Genomic DNA, 19028 nt, shown 5'->3' with positions numbered 1-19028 from the left:
TTTGGTTTTGTTGTGATCAGTTGAGGGGTGTGTGCGTGGGCTGGCATGTCTAGTGTTACAGCTCATTACATATGCATGAAACCCTACTTTTGGTTCCCAGATCTATCCAATATAATTGACCGTCGTAACATTAACATTATTAAACTCAGCACTCCTGGACACTTTTAATATCAAACATGGCTATCTAAGCCCCATGTAAAGATAAAGAAATTGAATAATGCAAATAACTATTACATCACAGTTACACATAAAATTAGACATACAGTATACATTAGAGTCCACCACAATGTGATACCCAAGGTTTCATGTGTCTGTATCAAAGATTTCTTCTGATTTTGGCAACATTCCAATGGGTGTCATCTCAGACTCTCTGTCTCTTTGGGGATTACTAAAGACAGGGCTGAGTGTTGGAGTTTTATGGTTATTTACCAGGTCTGGTCCTTGATACCAGCTCTTCGGGTGAAAATGGAGTGATTTACCAAGAGGTCAGTGGCCTCCTTTACGATCCAACCACTTTCCTGATCCGTTATCAGGGAAGCGGCTCACACAGGATGCAAGGCCCTTCCAGATGTTTGATGACAATGACGGTGTGGGTGCAGTTACTACAGTGACGCCAAGGGATTTGACAAAGAGTCAACATAGAGGATGAGTTGGGAATGAGAAAGGGTTGGCCGGTAATGTCTTGCAGGCCTTTCCACACGGATGCAGGGTTGTTAGTTGAGAACTTGTTCCGCAGCTTTCCAGAGTAGTTTCTTTTGGCTGGTCTGATTCCCTTTGTCAGTGTATTCCTTACCTGGTTATACAGGGTCCTATCTCCACTTCTGTAGACTTCCTCTCTGGGCTGACGAAGCTGTCTGAGTGTAGCAGTAAACCAAGGTTTGTCGTTGTATTTGATTCGGGTTCTGGTGGGAATGCAAATGTCCTCACAAAAGCTGACATAAGATGTCACAGTGTCAGTGTACTCAGGCAGATTTTTGGCTGGACCGCAACAGCGGGGCCAGCCCTACAAACACGAATGTCTGTCAGTCACTGACTGACTGACTGACTGACTGACTGAGTGATCAAGTTACACCATTGGTCGGCCGTGGCATGTGGCGCATCATAGGATCACAGAGCCAGAAATTTTTGTTTTGTTTTCTCCGCCGTCTAGTTTCTCCGCTGAGATCAGGAGCCCGTTTCTCCCACACAGTAAGCAGGCTGACCAATATCATGCATGTAAGCTGAAGCTAAAGTAGAATCTATACAATTATATCATATCACCATTTCGATGCATATGCGCAAGCTCAGTCCACCTGAAGTCCTCTGTTCTGTCGGCGGAGAGAGAGACACAAACAAGCATGGAGGTTTCATCACGCCGAGGGCTTATTGCCGACCTTCCCGAAGTTTCCCGGGGCCACGGTTCCGGCCAGTGCCGATAGCTGGGCGCCGACTTGTTCCCGGTGATCCAGCCGAGATTCCGGCGAACAGCGTTTTCGGCACCGGCAGCCATATACTAGGTTTTGACCTAGTCTTGTTGGTTACCAATTCAAAGACACATAGTCAGTACACATAGTCAGGTGTCACAGAGTGCAGCCAGGCAGGGGCATGCCCAGGGAGTGGCCTGGGGTGGCCAATCAGATTCCAGGGATGGCCTGTGCCACCCCAGGCCACTCCCTGGGCATGCCCCTGCCTGGTGCAACCCCATTATCCTAAACTATGATTGGCTATCTCCCCAGTCAGAGGCAGTCTCTGGTGGATGCCATTTTTCTTTAGACAGTATCAGTTGCAGGACAAAACATACCACATTTCTGTTTACATACTTGCATAACTTTTCCTCTGAAGACAGTAATAATCATTCCTAAGCAAGTGTTAACTACATTCAGAGTGACCCCGACAAATGGGCTCAGCAAGACGATTTTGAAGTATTCCAAAAGTAATCCAAAGTATTTAGAATACGTTACTTAACTTGAGTAATCTAATGGAATACGTTACAAATTACATTTTAGGGCATGTATTCAGTAATCTGTAGTGGAATACATTTTAAAAGTAACCCTCCCAACACTGTCTATGAAGTAGTCTATGAAAAAACATAATTATTTCCACTGATACACCATAATAGTTATTTAAAGTTAGTTATTTAGTTATTTAAATGGATAATGTTTAACATTAGAAAGGCCAAAACCCATCTGGCATTGTTATTTTCCATTGTTAGTTCCTCCAACACTGGAGGAAAATGCAATTTTTCCTCCTTCCATAACTTTTACTAAATATGAGGGTTATAAATGAATTAAAAAAGCCACTTAGGAAATAGATACAGGCACTCTATATCGCTGCGTTGGTTTGTGTGAATGTGTGTTGCGCCCCTCTGAATAGGGGGAAAATGTGAAAAGGTAAAAAGACAGGACACGCTGCTGCTTTCACGTCTGTATAATGAATGAGGCTTTGCATTTCAATACAAACTGTTTCAGTCAAAGCAGTTAGGAAACAACCAAATATATCAGAACATCATTATCCATATCAGAATAAAACATATTTCTACACGTTCTTTTACCATTTCCACCTGTGAAGCATTCATATTACATTAACTGTTTTTATCTGCTTTAACCATGTAAAATAACAAATATAGATATATATTATTATTCACCTCTACGTCGTATTTTAAGCAGTTATCCTAATGCTTCAAACACATTATACTGTATATTATACTGAGCATTTAACAACAAAAATAGATATAGGCCTACATAACTTCTTTCAGGTTACACAAAAGAAAAACCGCTCGCTCCCCTTGCTCCAACTCACCAATCTACTCGACACAGCCCTATCACGGGTTCCCTGCTTGATGCTAGCTAACAGAGCCTGCATCGATCGCTAACATTTTGATATTTTGTCTAACCGTGTAACACTCCTTTTAACCCCATAAATAGCATGTTATTGGCGTTTTCACAAGCATCGTAACATGTAGAAAACGAGCAAATTAACAAACATGCATTTACCAACTTTCTTACCTGAATAGGGGGGAAATGTGAAAAGGCAAAAAGACAGGACACGCTGCTGCTCTCACGTCTGTATAATGAATGAGGTGCAGGCAACGTGTTCCCCCTACAGGACGTTCCTCGCATAGACAAATATACCGTATTTCCTCTAATAGTGGCCGGTAGTCAATTAAAAGCCGGGTCTCCGATAATGGCTGGGGCCGTGGTCGACACGAACAAATAAAGGCCGGCCCCAAATACAGGCCAGGGAAAAAAACAAAGGAAACAAGCGTGAATTCGCCATAGCTGCGACCATGAACTGTGCGGCTATAGGCCGCCAAATGGTGGGGAAATTTTTGTGGACCAACCAACCAACCAACCGATCGACAGAGCGAGCTATAGAGCTGCTGGTCGCAGCTAAAAACAACGGTGGACACCGGTAAACTCCTAGCGGAAGTCTCTGGAGCATGCTGTCGATTACTGTAATTATCGTAATGCATTGCAGTAACAAAAAAACGGCTACATAACGAACCCAAACAGAAGCAGATCAGACAACAAGGAGGCTTCATAAAATATGAGCAAATATACTCATCAAACAGAGGGAATTAGAAATAAAGGCCTGTCTCTAATATAAGCCTGCTTCCAATAAAGGCCTGGTAACCTCTGCAGTTGAGGTAAATAAAGGCCCGGGCCAATATTAGAGGAAATACGGTAATCAATCACCTATTCAGACCAAAGCAACAGATAAACAGAATAACTTAAAAGAACCCATATGAAAATAACATATACATCTTGTTGTACATTTTCACAACCCTTTCTTTATATCAATTGTATACAACTTATAACTTTATTAAACTGTATTAAAATAGCTAACTGTATTAAATTAACTGTATTAAAAGATGGCATTGCTAAATTAAACAGATGAAATGTATGTTTTCACATGACCCTTTTTTCATGTCCACTACATGCGCGTCTCTCTCTCCTCCGGCTCGCTTCAAGTAGGTCTGACTTATTGAGCGCAATGAAAACCTATAAAACTAATTTCCCACAGATGACATCAGGCCTTACTCACAGTGCCAAAACCAAGATCGCCAGTAAAATGGACAGTTTTCTTTGTTTATGTGACATGGAGATGTTAACGACCAGGGGCTTCAAGGCATTATCCAGATCGCCTCAGACGACCCATCATACAAGCCACCTTTGAGGGGAACTATTGTCACAAGAATTCATGAATTGTATGGCAGTGAAAAGGCAACGAAAGCGGAGCAGTTGGAACAAGCTACATTTATTGCACTGCCTGGAGACCACTGGACATCAGTAAGCAACCATAACTACCTCGGTGTAACAGCACACCTAATCGATGACAAATGGCAACTGCACTCGTTCGCTTTAGGTGTGGTGAAAACAGAGGAAAGGCATTTTGCTGAAGCATGCACTAGCCAGTTTCTTGAAGTTGCAAAGGAGTGGGAGATAACGGACAAGGGGCCTCATGTATAAAAGACTGCGCAGCTTTCATACTGAAAAATGGCGTACTCACAAAATTTGAAAAGTATGTATGTACAGAAATCGACATGTATAAAACCATGCGCACGCCAGGTCCTGCGCACCTTTCCTTTATACAGTACATCCCAATCAACGTGAAATTGAAAGGGTCGCCTGCAATTGTCGGAGAAACCCTCCTATCTGCCATCCTGCCAGCATGTGAGGGCGACTCCGACATGTGTGTCATTACTCCTGGTAAGTACATGCAACACACCATGACTCAAACCTTGCAGCTGAATTTACAGACCAGTTACAATAAACCATACATCTGTCAGTGTCACATGCCACAATCCAATTTACGCACAATAAGCAGGCTGGACACACTGAGTTACACAATGTAATGCCATTTATTGTCACATATTGTAATGTGGAAACTGGGGAGTTCGGCGCCAGGGACACATCACTACGAGCCAACCTGAGTCAGGAGGAGGAGAGGGGGACCGTGAATGTGAGGCCAGCGTCTCCACGGCAGCTGACTGTGCGCACCCGCAGGGATCCGCTGCGTCCCGTGCCTCGACTGCTGAGGGGCGGCAATCTGGCCGTGTCCTCACCAACGCTGTGCTGGAGTCACAGAACGAAATAGTGAATACAATGAAAGATATCTGCAATGAGTTAAGAAAGTGAATGATGTTCTCAGTGACATAAGTGACTCATTAAAAGAACTGGTTAAAAAATACATGCCAAGTCTCAGCTTACCACTTTGTGTTTCACATTATGTGTATTACATCCAAATGGCGCTGTATAGCTGCTGCATTTGGCTCAATGTTTGGTGGGCCAGGGTCAGGTTCATCGATCCACAGCTCCTGTGGCAGAGGTACGCCACACTGCATGCCTGCACAATGCGACACACCTTCCGTGGACTGTACAGTAGCATGCCACCAGTGCTGTCCAAGCAGCGCTACCAGCCTTTCAGCTGCCCTATGGTCCGTTCCACCACTGACCGAGCCCGAGCATGGACATCATTGTACAGCCGCTCTTGCTCAGTCAGGTTGTTGGTGAGTGGGGTGAGGAGCCACGTTTTGAGTGGGTAACCATGGTCACCTAAGGGTTTCTATTAACCACATGCTCAAATGACAATACAAACGCACCATAAGAATCGTAAAGTTAACGCCATATCTTACCAAGAAGCCAACCATCCTGCACAGCCCCAGCTTGAAGTCTGTTCCCAACACTACTACTCTGCAGGCCCAGACCCAGGCCACCGTGCCACAAAATTTGTCAGAATGAAAATGCTTCCTGTTCACATAAGCAAATTCATTCTCCGATGGTGCCCATATAGCAATGTGAGTGCAGTCGATCGCTCCGATTACATTTGGAAATCGGCTCATCGCTGCAAATTGCACTTTGATGTTGGCCTGCTCACCCACAGTGTAGGGAAATTTTATGTACCTGGGCGACATACGGATTATGCCGTCCCATACGGCTGGCATGGCACGGCTCAGGGATGATTGGGAGATACCCGACCGGTCAGCCAGAAGTTGGAAAGCTCCCGCTGCAAGGAACCCGGGATTGGTACGCCGTGATTCCTTGCGGTCCCCCTTTCCAAAGCCGGGCCCAGTTCAGCACAGAGTTCCAAGAGGATAGCTCTTGGCAATCTGAATCGGCTCATAAGCCAGTCATCATCTTGGGCCAATAAATCAGTGTGGTCCCTGCACACACGCTCCCTCCGAACTCTGCCATTTGCGATGTGCTCCAGCAGCACCAAAGCCATTGCTTATCAAGTAGGCACCATCATGTTTACGCATCCTTTTATGGGCCACACCTAATTGCCTACACCTTGTTGACTTAATTACACATCATCCACGGGATCACTGCGGAAATGACGATGCCAGTTGGGTTTTGGCCTTTCTGATGTTAAACATTATCCACATAAATGATCAAACTATTATGGTGTATCAGTGGACATAATTATGGTTTTTCATAGACTACTTCATAGACATAGCACAGTAACTGGAGTGGAAACGTTATTTTGAAACATTTGGCAAGTTTCAGTACTTTGTAGTTTGGTGTTGCCAACTGACAGAGCCAGACAAGAGTTTGTGGGACGGCCCACACATTCTCACGCCACGTTCATTTTTATACATCCCGCGTGTGCATGAAAACCAGCATACGCAACCTTTTTGTATATGCGCACCGTTTATACTTGAGGCCCCAGGTCAACACTATAGGAACAGATAGCGCTCGCAATATGATCGCGGCAGCAAGGAGTCTACCATTCGAACATATGCCCTGTGTAGTGCACATTATACAGAGGGTAATCACAGTGGCTCTCCGTGACAGCGGGTTTGATGGTGCTTTAGCCAAGTGCTGTAAAATAGTCAGACATTTCAAACAGTCCTGCAAACTCAGCAAGCCTCTCATGGGCAAGAAGAGGAGTCACTCATCCAGGATGTACCCACGCACTGGAATTCAACTCTCGAAATGATAAAGCGGGTCCAACACAACAAAGACCAACTGAAGGCAACGCTGGCACAGCAGAAGCACAACTTATCCATGCTAACCTCAGCTGAATATGACAGGCTGGCAAAGTTGGAAACACTGCTGGAGCCATGCAGGTAAGGTGATTTCCCTATCCTCTCCAATTTTATTTTCTGACAAATACAATTAATATAATAGTCACTTTGTTATTGTATTTTAGAAATAATTTTAGGCCTGGGTGCTATCTGAATGAAAAGTGTAGTGATTAATTCTGTTGGTCTTGTGTGTTTGTAGATATGTCACTGAGCTCCTGGGTGGTGACAAATATGTGTCCTGCTCTGTGGTGCTGCACTCTGCCACCTCTTACGTACGATGGAGGTCTCAGATGTTGACCCTGCCTACATAGTGCACTTCAAGGCTGCATTCACAGAGGATCTCTACAGACGAAAGGAGAACACAAACCTGTCATGGCTAAAGGAGCTCAGGTGCCTCTCTTGCCGAAGCCAGTCGGGAGAAGGGCGAAAACATCTTTTCTATCCAGAAAAGCCTTCAGTGCCGTTCTTTGCTCTTCTTTCAATGAAGAAATACTCTCCAGTTCAGAAATAACTTATGTTATAGCAGCATCTACGCTAGCCTCTTTAGGAGCCGCCATGTTGTGAACGAACAGTCACTTCTCGCTGTCGCCACACCTAAACCACACCCCTAGCTGCCCTCATAGGACGCTGATTGGTCCACATCACTGTGGTTCAGTCACAAACGCATAACTTGAAGCCTGGCAAGATGGATTGTTTACCTTGCGAATCCAGCTGCCTCGCAAGGTAAACATTGTGCAGAAGAAGAGGTCAGCTTTGTCATCTGAAAATGTCAACAAGCTAGTCTGCTTGAGCAACTGGTTAAAAGAAAAGTAGACTTTATGAACTGGTTGACTGGAGTCATATCACACAAGTTCACACTGTTTCAAGTAATCTTATTCAACTAAGAGTGTGAAAAGGGACTGTTCACTTTGTCTCTTCAAAGACACTATGGCAGTTTTAAATAGACCTACTCACTGTAGCATTCATTTGGGTGAGATGTTACTTTGCAAAAAATGTACAGGCAAGCTGTTTACATTCACTTTGTAGCAGACGTTACTTTGTAACTGCTCTTTATGTAGTTGTCTGCTAATTAAGTCTGCAATTCATTATGGATGTTGTGGGCAATGCCAAGCACTCCCTTTTTTACTTTTTTACTCTGCAAATTAAGAGATTCTAATTCAAATTCAGAAATCATCAAAACTATGCTGAGATGTTATAATAAACTAAAAAAAAAAAAAACTCTGATTCCTCTAACCAGTTTGTCATGCATTTCTTTATTCCAACACCACACATGTATTTGTTTTATCTCCCCCAAAAAATACAAGTAAATACTAGTATTTTAAACCTGTGATTAATCATGATTAATCACAGCCTATTATTGTGATTAACTCGATTAAATTTTTTAATCGATTGACAGCACTTGAAGAAACATATTCCACCTCCTCTATTTTTCCCCAATAGCTCCATGACGCAATCTGCTCTGTGGAGATGAAAGCCAGGAATACATAATGCGTTGTCCGGGATAGATTCACTAAGCCAGGTTTCAGTGAAGCACAGGGCAGCAGAAAGTGAAAAGTCCTTATTTGTTCTGTTGAGGATTAACAGGTTATCCATTTTGTCTATTCTTGAGACAGAGGTCTAACCGGGTGGGGAGGCGAGAGGAACACCTCCCCCTGCGCCCTCTCCCAGTAATAGTACACCAGGGTTCATTGGATAAGGGAGTAGAACAGGCTAGGGATTTGGGCTTAGCTCTTAGACCGATCCACAGGTCCTCTGAGGTCACCGGTAGTGTGCTATGGTTGTCTGGAGCACTGGAGGCGGCCTCGGTGTGGTGGTGCAGAGAAACCCATGGAACAGTAGCCTACAAACTGGCTGCGTTGTTGGCTTGACAAGCTCTGGCTGCAGTCGCGGCAAGAGAGTCCTTCATCTTCCATTATCTGATGGAGCAAAGTGATTAGTCCTTCCAGCTCCACGACCCTCTGGCTCAGGCAGAGGCAGCTTGCACATCCAGGCAGAGAGGCAAGCTGTGCCATGGCTGACAGTGTCCAACACCATAATTTATTAACTAAAAGTAGGGAAAACAAAGAGGAAAGATGAGGTGTTGGAGGTCTGTAGTATCAGTAGCGTAGTGAGTGGATGCATGGAAAGAGTGTAGTATGTGTTGTACACACAAACACAAGCTACATCAACTCAAAAGAACCAAACAAGAGGTGTGCTGAGGTGAGGAACGAGAGAGTCACTAACGGTCTGAGGGCTTCTTAAGCCTAGGAGTACACTGGGCCCAGGTGCACTCCGTCAGCACCGATGACGACCCCGCCCACCAGGCTCCTGTAGGACAGACAAGAGACACACACACAGATAACCAGCCGGCAGAGCGGGAGGGTCATCACACCTGTTATTACTGTGCTGAAATGTAAAGTGCTATCATAAAGGAATAAAAAATATGTTTTCTGAGAGGACTAACATGTCTATTATGTTGTGAAATACCAAAAATTATGTTTTCTTGTATCTTTGCTTGTAGTGAAACTTCTGAAAATACCAAATGGCACCCATCTCACGAAATCATTCCATGAGATGGGTGCCATTTATATGAGGAATTCAGTTGGAATGAAAATGTTTCTTTCTATAACAAAGCATGTCTTGCTCCAGCTCAGTGAAAGCTATGGACCTGTGATGACCGTGCACCTAGGCTGGCAGCGGGCTGTGGTTCTGGTAGGATATGACGCTGTGAAGGAGGCCCTGGTGGACCAGGCAGATGACTTCGCTGGCAGATGGCAAGTGCCGTATCTGCTCAAAGCAAGCAAGGGCTATGGTAACAGAATACTCTCTGTATCAAAATGGCTAGAATGTACTCTACCTACCTGTAATTGCCCAATTTATTCTTCACATTCCATCTTCTCAGGCTTGACCTTCGGTAATGGGGAGCGCTGGTACCAGCTGCGACGTTTCACCCTGACAACACTTCGAGAGTTTGGGATGGGACGCAAGAGGATGGAAGAGTGGATCCAGGAGGAGGGCAAGAACCTGGTCGCCCACATAGATACATTCAAAGGTGTGTACGGTTTTCAGCTGTTGACATCCAAGCCCATATATTTTACACTGGGTTGATTTATCAGATGATTATCATATAATCTGTCAAGTTTATTTGAATATCCCTTAATTGTTGTCTAATTTGATCTGTCCCTCTTTTTGAGTGGCAGTGTATGCATTGTAAATAGAATATGCTACACAAACTGCAGTAACACAGGACTATGGGTCAAGTTAAGAGTTCACTCTGTGTTTTCCCTTCTTCCTCCAGCCACACCCTTTGACCCAACCTTCTTGTTGAGCTGCACTGTGTCCAATGTGATCTGCTGCCTGGTGTTTGGCCAACGCTTCAGCTACGATGACAAGCACTTCCTCCGTCTCCTCAACAACTTTACTGAAATTGTAAAATTCGCCAGCTGTCCTCTTGGCCAGGTAGGATGAGGTGGCACTCAAGAAGGGAAAAGGAGAGAGGCTGAAGAATGTGGTCCTGCAAATCCTTCCCAAAATAATGGATTAGTTGGCAAAATACAAAATAGCATTACAATTCATCCGTGATAGCAAGGTAATGATGGTGGCTCGCCTGAGCCCTGTGCCTCTTCCCCGGTCATGATTTCCCCACCACTGGTTCGCTCCATAGACCCAGTGGTGGAGGAAGCACTGGCGATGCAGGGAGACAGCGAAGACAACTTCTCTTCTGTCTCCTGAGTCTCATGGCGGCAGCCCATCCAGTGGTTCCATCGGGACTGCTCCACATGAGACGCCTACAGAGATGGTTCGCCAGGCTGTGTTTGGACCCACAATGTCACAATTGGTGACCATTCCCCAATAGCCACGGAGGACCTGCCGTATTGGGGAAACTCCCGCGTACTGACGGAACACATTTCTGGAGAGTAAAGGCCCATTCACATCTAGAATGATAACTATAAAGATAACTATAAAAAGATTTAAATCAGTATAAGTAAATAAACAAGACTAGGTCAAAACCTAGTATATGGCTGGATTGTGTATGAGTGTGCCGCATGCCACGGCCGACCAATGGTGTAACTAACTCCGCTGTAGACTGCTAATACAGAATAATAGTCCATACATCCATACTGATCTCTGTTCCAGCGCGTCCCTTCTCCTCTCTCCGCCGCTGTCGTCTCCACCGCGCCCACGGCCAGCATTGATCCTGCCGATCCAAGCGCCAGGCGTTCTAGTATCCATCGGTGCCGAAAACGTTGTTCGCCAGACACCCGATGATGTATCGTCGTCGGGACCCCCGCCAAAATCTCGGCTGGATCACCGGGAACAAATTGGCGCCCAGCTAGCGGCACTGGCCGGAACCGTGGCCCCGGGAAACTTCGGGAAGGTCGGAAATAAGCATAAGCATAAGCGAAACATATGCATCGAAATAAACGGTGAAATGATATAATTGTATAGATTCTACTTTAGCTTCAGCTTACATGCATGATATTGTTCTGCCTGCTTACTGTGTGGGAGAAACGGGCTCCCGATCTCAGCGGAGAAACTAGATGGTGGAGAAAACGAAACTTCAATTTCTGGCTCTGTGAGCCTATGATGTGCGACGTGCCACGGCCGACCAGTGTAACTTGATCACTCAGTCAGTCAGTCAGTGAGTGACAGACATTCGCGTTTGTAGGGCTGGCCCCGCTGTTGCGGTCCAGCCAAAAAGTCTGTGTTCACACTACAACTATAACTAGATAAGACGAATAGAAAATGATGTCTATATACTCTCGACCACTTAGATGATTGGTTCTGCGAGAAGGAGAGGGAAAGTGATGGCTTGCACGGATTGGATATTGAAAGCGAGGGAATGCGTTGGTTAACGGTGATTGGATAGAGAGAAGTTTGAATGAAACTAGAGAGAGGGGCGGAGATACATAGTCTTCCTGATTGAAATTACGCAATACTTCACTTGAACAGCTTCATTTGGTGACTACATTAGCTCTCATATAAACAAAGCACAATGTCATGACAGCGCCGTAAAAGAGCATTATTGATTCTGCCAGCCACTCTCTCTTTTGCAGCAATTCATGAACCCAAATCCTTTGGCTATGTCGTTATTTACTTTAGAGAGTGAGTAATATAAAAGCACTTCAGTAAAGTAATCATGCTCCACTTTTTCTTTGAATATTCTCCGCCAATATCATTGTAGTGTGAATGCTTGAGAAACAGTGTATCATTATAGTTTATAGTTATCTTTATAGTTGTCGCTGTAGGTGTGAATGGGCACGTTGTGGGGCTGTTAGAAATATTGATCAGCGGACATCAGGTAACATTTTCCCAACATGGATACGCAGCATTTTGGAATGAAAGCCTTCACATATTCAAGAATTTTGTAAGTAATATCCTAAATCCTTACAAACAAAACTATGCATCCTGGCCTCCTCTGCACCTATAACTTGGACCCCCGCCTTTTCCCCCTAACCGGCACTAATAAGTTATTGACTCTTGACTATGCTGCACAAGGATATTACGTTCCTCTGGAATATATCCATAGACTTATCCAATATCTGAAATTCTTAAATTATTATTTACATTTTTATTTAAGATAAGATAAGATAGTACTTTATTGATCCCCTTGGGGAAATTCAGGAAAAAGCTAGGAATCGAACCCCGGTCACTGACATCGAAGGCAAATGTATGCGCCCGTCCACCATTGCATTTACCTGCATTTATTTGCACTGTCTACACTACACTGTCTATTGTCTATTGTTGTATATTATGTACATTACCTTGATCTCATTTTAGTAGTTATTTCTTCTATTACCTTGCTGTACTTGAATCATACTTGACATTTCCTTGGTATTGTTCGCCAATTGCTGCTGTGGCACTTGAATTTCCCCAAGGGGATCAGTAAAGTGCTATCTTATCTTATCTTATATTATCTTATCTCATCTTATCTCATCTCATCTTATCTTATCTTATCTTACTTATCTTATTTTATCTTATTACCTCCCATAGATATATAATGTCTTTCCCTGGCTCTTGGAGCGTCTGCCAGGCCAGCAGCACACCATGTTCGCCCTGATTGAGGAGGTGAGAGAGTTTATCATGATGAAGATCCAAGAGCATCAGGAGACGATAGACCACGGCTCCCCGAGAGACTACATCGATTGCTTCCTCACCCGACTCAGTCAGGTTGGATAGCACTTAAAGAATATTTGTTCTTTTGAGTAGTGGACCTAAGATGTAGCTTCTCAGATCCCTTTTCAGACAAAAAAGTTCCTGAACAATACCCAGCATTTCAAAAATATTGATTATTTCATTCTCAACTAGAAAATGTGCTCAGTAGAGCACAGACCTCCGCCATGTTTGACAACACACTGCAAGGACGTTATGCACCTTTTGGTGATATGCCACCCCCACCACCACGCCCCCTTTTGGCCAATCGACATGAAAGGTTAATCAGTTCTTCCTTGGCCCATAACCAACCTTCATACAAGTTTTTGAGATATCCTGCTAACAGACAGACGGACAAACACACAGACGCGGGTGAAAACATTGCCTCCTTGGCGGAGGTAACTAGATGGCACTCAGTAGACCACTTACCTCTACCAACACTATGCAATTGTCAAGATATGCCAGTTCCATATGTTGAATTTTCACCAAAAGCTAATTTCTTCCATGCCCCATAAACAACTTGTTTAACATCAGGAGATGCACACATTTTCATGACTCTACCTGAAATGGGACATGAGATATGTTCAAATTGTTGGCACTTTTAAGCATTTTAGCCGATTATTGCAACACCACATGGCCAGTCAGCTCTATATCTGTTCAGTTTCAGTTGCTCTTCTTACACTGTACCAAATTTTGGAAACATTAACAGGGCAGTTATGTTTAAACCAGAAAGTAGCTCTCTAGTGCTCCAGTGTTTGATTGGGCCAATAATGGATGGTTTGCCTCTTCTTATGTCTGTGGATCGGCACACAAAGTTTGATGGAGTTACATGAAGCGACGCCCACCACCACGCCCCCCTTTGGCCAATTGGCAAGTTAGTCATTCATGATGATTCCAATCTTTGCACAAAGTTCCATGCAAATCCACCGATAAGCTTTTGAAATATCCTGCTAACGGTCAACCAAAAAAACGGACAAAAACTCTGTCGGTAAAAATGAGTAATTGGGTAGTAGCTAATAACAACCTGAATGCTCTGCCATAATGAGATTAACTTTAATGCCAGGAATCATCAGTAATTTTTCAAACGGTGTGGATGTCTAATTTTTGGAATTAAACTGTTAATTTGTTCCAATTTTGTCATTTTAGGAAAAGGACAATCCCACAACTGAGTTCCACTATCAGAACTTGGTGTCTACAGTGTGGAACCTGTACCTGGCAGGAACAGAAACCACCAGCACAACTATCAGATATGCACTCAGTATACTTATCAAATACCCCAACATACAGGGTAAGTCTCCTGACAGAAGACTCAGTCAAACAATATCTATGTTTGCCTGGTCTGAACACTTTGTGGTCTGGAATTGAATCAGCCACTTGACACACTTGCCTAATGACATTTATAACAATAGATTTGAGTGTAAATTCTGCTCTGCAAACCTAGAATTATGCCTATCCGCTGTCAAAACATGGCTGTCATGCCCAAAAACACAATGGCCTCTTGTTGCAAGGCAAGGCAAGGCAAGGCAACCTTTATTTATATAGCACATTTCATACACAAGGCAAATACAATGTGCTTCACATAAAACAGAAAAAATACATAAAATGACATTAAAAACGAAAGAAAGAAAGATATTGAGCAGTCACTCTCACACTGGTGACACCTCTGGTCAGCCAGTATAACTTCTCTGAGAGTGACTCCCTCAATTTTTCCTCTCAAAAGGAAATCAATTTAGATGAGATCTTGAAGGATTCTTTGAAGGATTCTTCGAAGGAGTCTAGAGTCTTTCCAGTGGTCTTACCCCACCCTATAGGGAGGCCCCACAGCCCCTATAGGACTTGTAAAATGTTCCTGTAGAACAATACACAGATCATCTAAACAATTACAATTATAAACTTCAAGAAATCCTTCAATTCTCAATACAGGTTTGAGGATCCCGTCAGAGCAGATAAACTACTCACCAGAGTTCCTCTAGACTCCTGTTGGGATCCTGTTCGTGACGCCAACTGATGAATAATTTTGTATAAAATAGGTAAAACATAAATAAAAGAAATAAATAAAGATAACACCTGTTACATCTACATACAGATGATTTAGCAGAAGGCCACAGAGAAAAGGAGCACATCTCAGTGCTTCTGGAAGTTTATTCCAGTAATTTGGAGCATAATTACTAAAAGCAGCTTCACCTGATTTAGTTTTCACCCTGGGAACAACTAACAGACCGGTCCCAGATGACCTCAGAGGTCTGGGTGGCTCATATCCTAGGAGCAGGTCAGAAATGTATTTTGGAGCTAAGCCATTTAGTGCTTTATAGACAAGCAGCAGAATTTTTAAATCAATTCTATGGCAGAGTGGAAGCCAATTCAGTGACCTAAGAACTGGTGTAATGTGTTCTGTTTTCTTAGTCTTAGTCAGAACTCTGGCAGCAGCATTCTGAATCAGCTGTAAACACCCCAGAGTTTTTTGGGGGAGACCGGAGAGAAGACCATTGCAGCAGTTTAACCTGCTGGTAATGAAAGCATGTATCAGCTTTTTCTAAATCAGGTTTTGACATAAGACCCCGTACTTTGGTTATATTTTTAAGATGATAAAAGGCTGATCTTGTAATGGTATTAAAATGTTTGTTAAATTTGAGATCAGCATCCATAATAACACCAAGATTCCTAGCTTGGTCTTTACTCTTGAGAGACAGGGAGTCAAGGTGAGCCCTAATTGTCTGCCTCTTTTCCTTAGTACCAAAGATAATTACCTCAGTTTTGTCTTTATTTAGCTGAAGAAAGTTTTGGCACATCCAGTCATTGATTTCCTCAATACACTGAATCAGTGAATTTACAGGACCAAAGTCACTTGAAGAAAGAGATATATAGAGCTGAGTGTCATCTGCATAACTGTGGTAGTGAATGCTATTTTTCTGTATGATATGTCCTAGTGGAAGCATGTAGAGGTTGAATAAAAGAGGGCCGAGGATTGAGCCCTGTGGAACTCCACATGTCATACTGACCCTTTCAGAGACATAGTCACCGATAGACACAAAGTAGTTCCTGCCTTGCAGGTAGGTCTTGAACCAATTTAAGACCGGGCCAGAGAGTCCAACCCAATTTTCTAGTCTATCCCCTAATATTGTGTGATCAACAGTCTCAAATGCAGCACTAAGATCCAGAAGTACAAGGATAGAAAGCTTGCCTGAATCTGTGTTTATACGAAGATCATTCACAACTCTAATAAGGGCTGTCTCAGTACTATGATGGGGTCTAAATCCGGATTGGAAATGGTCAAAGTGGGCATTTGAAATTCAATAGTTGTTAAGCTGGTTGAAGGATGCTGGGAGATTTATCAGTCTGTCAACAGTAGTAAAAGGTGTACATGCATTATTTGTATTTTCACTAATGATCTTGGCAAAAAAGGATTGTCTGGCATTTCTCAATTCTATGTTGTAGTTTTGGAGCTCCTCGTTGTAGATATCATAGTGAACCTGGAGTTTTGTTTTTCGCCATTTACGTTCAGCCTTTCGGCATTCTCTTTTCCATTGTTTTACAGACATAGCATTTCTCCGGGGTGCTTTTTGCTTACCAGAGATTTTCACCTTAACTGGTGCAATGTCATCAATGGCATTCCTAATTTGATAATTAACATTTTCAACAAGGTCATTAATACAATGCGCAGTGGGCATTTGTGACATAGACATTACGTTCATAAAAGCTGCAGCAGTATTATCATTGATGTAGCGTTTTTTAACAATTTTTGGCCTAGCTTGTAGTTCCAGATTTATAGACACATCAAAGAAAACACAGACATGATCAGATATGGCAACATCAATAGCAGCAGTTTTAGTGATATTGAGACCCCTAGTGATAATCAAGTCCAAGGTATGCCCCCGATTGTGGGTGGGCCCCGACACATGCTGAGACAGACCAAAAGCCTCTAGCATGCTAGTCAGCTCTCTAGCATGGTTATCATTTGGATTATCAATGTGAATATTGAAGTCACCCGATATAGCCAGACAAGTAGTTCACCAAATTCGTCAAAGAAATTGTTGGACTGTTTAGGTGGTCTGTATATAATCAGAAATAAAACTTGAATAGTACATTTCAAAGTAAAAGCAAGGTATTCAAAAGATGTAAAATCCCCAAATGACACCTGTTTGCACTGAAACACATCAGAGAAAAGAGCTGCAACACCTCCCCCTCTCCTGTCAGCTCTAAAAACATCTAAAAAATTTAAATTGGGGGGTGCAGATTCAATAAGAACAGCCATTCTGCCATTTCTGTCTAACCAGGTTTCAGTTAAAAACATAAAATCAACTTTATAAGTATTAATTTGGTCATTGATCAAAAGAGACTAGCCAGAGACCTAACATTAAGCAAGCCAAGCTTTATGGTTTTTGGGCTAGTTTTAGATTATTGGTCACAGGCCCTGAGGCAGGATGTCTGCAATTGTCAAGTTGTTTCACTCTTATCAAATTTGATAAGTTTGCAGCATGGAGAGGGTACATCTTGCTTATTCTACTGCTAGTCAAAACAGGAATGGGGAAAGTTACAGGCACTGACGTAAAAACTCTTGGTGGTGGTTGTGATCCAGCAATACGTGTACTGGGTCCCATCTTGATATGGGAAATTTCATGAATACCAGCTACATTGCAGCGGGAACCCCAAGGCCATCAGTTGTTTGCTTCTCCGGTGCTGATATCAGCAACGCTGGTTTGACACAGTGCGCTTGGATGAAGGTCGAGGGGGGCAGGGAGGGGGAGGATATCTGGGAGTTGAAGAGGGGGGGCATGGGCGAGGGGGACGAGGGGGGAGTTGCAGACGTCACTTTAAATTTTGGGGACTGCTTAATTACCCAGAGTCCCACAGTTAAAGATCTTGCAGTTACATTCAACCCAGTTCTCTCATTCGACTCCCACATTAAGGATATCACAAAGATAGCTTTTTTCCACCTTCAGAACATCTTTAAAATCTGTCCTAAATATGGCTGATGCCGAAGCCTTAATACATGCTTTTGTTTCTTCAAGACTTGATTACTGTTTGTTGTATTATATTATATTTAATTATTATTCAAATGTTTGTCCTATATCTTTCTGTTCGATGGTTCATTGTTGATCAGTTAGATCAGTTTGGCTCATTCTCTGTACAGTCCTTTGAGACATGCTTTATAGAGGGCTATATAAATAAACAAACTTGAACTTGTTTGTTTTGCCCCTTTAGAGCAAATGCAGAAAGATATTGATACTGTCATTGGAAAAGAGCGTTGCCCCAATATGGAGGACAGGAAGTCTCTCCCCTTCATAGATGCAGTCATCCATGAGGTGCAGCGTTTTCTGGATATTGTCCCCTTCAGCCTCCCTCACTGTGCACTCCAGGACATCTCTTTTAGGGGCTATACAATTCCCAAGGTATCCTAGTTTCATTATTGTTCTCATTTTCATCAGATAGTGTACATGTGCAAAGATTGCAGGCTTTAACATGATGTTGAATAAAAACATATTTCAGAGAATTACTATATGCCTGCATAGTCAGTTACATAATCTTTTTATCAGATAGACATGATACCTTGTTTCAACAGGGCACAATGATCCTTCCCATGCTGCACTCTGTACTGAGAGAGGAAAAGCAGTGGGCGACCCCCTGGTCCTTCAATCCCCAGCACTTCCTGGACCAGAATGGCAACTTTAAGAAAAATCCTGCATTCCTGCCATTCTCTACAGGTAAAGCACAAAGACAAAACTCAGAAACTTATTTTAAAATGCACACACAGTTTCAAAATATAGTGAAGTAATGCAATGATATTTCTCCACCACAAAACTGTGGTGAAGTGGACTTCAGCCTTTTTGGCTCAAATTATAGGCAATATTGTGTGCAATAACTAAATCTAACCATTAAGAATTGCAACAAC

At 43.1% G+C, this 19028-nt stretch overlaps 1 protein-coding gene and 1 pseudogene across 2 annotated transcripts in view; both read left to right on the top strand.

The window, feature by feature from the left end:
• The window catches only part of LOC139638852 (cytochrome P450 2F5-like), a 32131-nt gene that overhangs the window by 12110 nt on the left and 993 nt on the right, over positions 1 to 19028 (top strand). Inside the window, exons 2-8 of one of the 2 annotated variants that reach the window (XM_071512879.1) lie at positions 9635 to 9797; positions 9888 to 10037; positions 10284 to 10444; positions 12980 to 13156; positions 14285 to 14426; positions 18341 to 18528; positions 18699 to 18840. In XM_071512879.1, the coding sequence (XP_071368980.1) occupies positions 9635 to 9797; positions 9888 to 10037; positions 10284 to 10444; positions 12980 to 13156; positions 14285 to 14426; positions 18341 to 18528; positions 18699 to 18840 (1123 nt within the window). Of the gene's footprint in view, positions 1 to 9634; positions 10038 to 10283; positions 10445 to 12979; positions 13157 to 14284; positions 14427 to 18340; positions 18529 to 18698; positions 18841 to 19028 lie in introns of both variants that reach the window. The other variant, XM_071512878.1, reaches the window with a different exon arrangement.
• LOC139638849 (E3 SUMO-protein ligase ZBED1-like) lies at positions 5333 to 8874 on the top strand (annotated as a pseudogene).

The sequence above is a fragment of the Centroberyx affinis genome, unplaced genomic scaffold (genome assembly GCF_046629955.1).
Source record: "Centroberyx affinis isolate AG114_WGS23_722 - 3 ecotype Tasmania unplaced genomic scaffold, CSIRO-AGI_Caff_v1 ptg006598l_1, whole genome shotgun sequence".
NCBI lineage: Eukaryota > Metazoa > Chordata > Actinopteri > Beryciformes > Berycidae > Centroberyx > Centroberyx affinis.
Note: the sequence above shows the minus strand (reverse complement) of the source record. Positions and strands in the feature narration are given on the sequence as shown.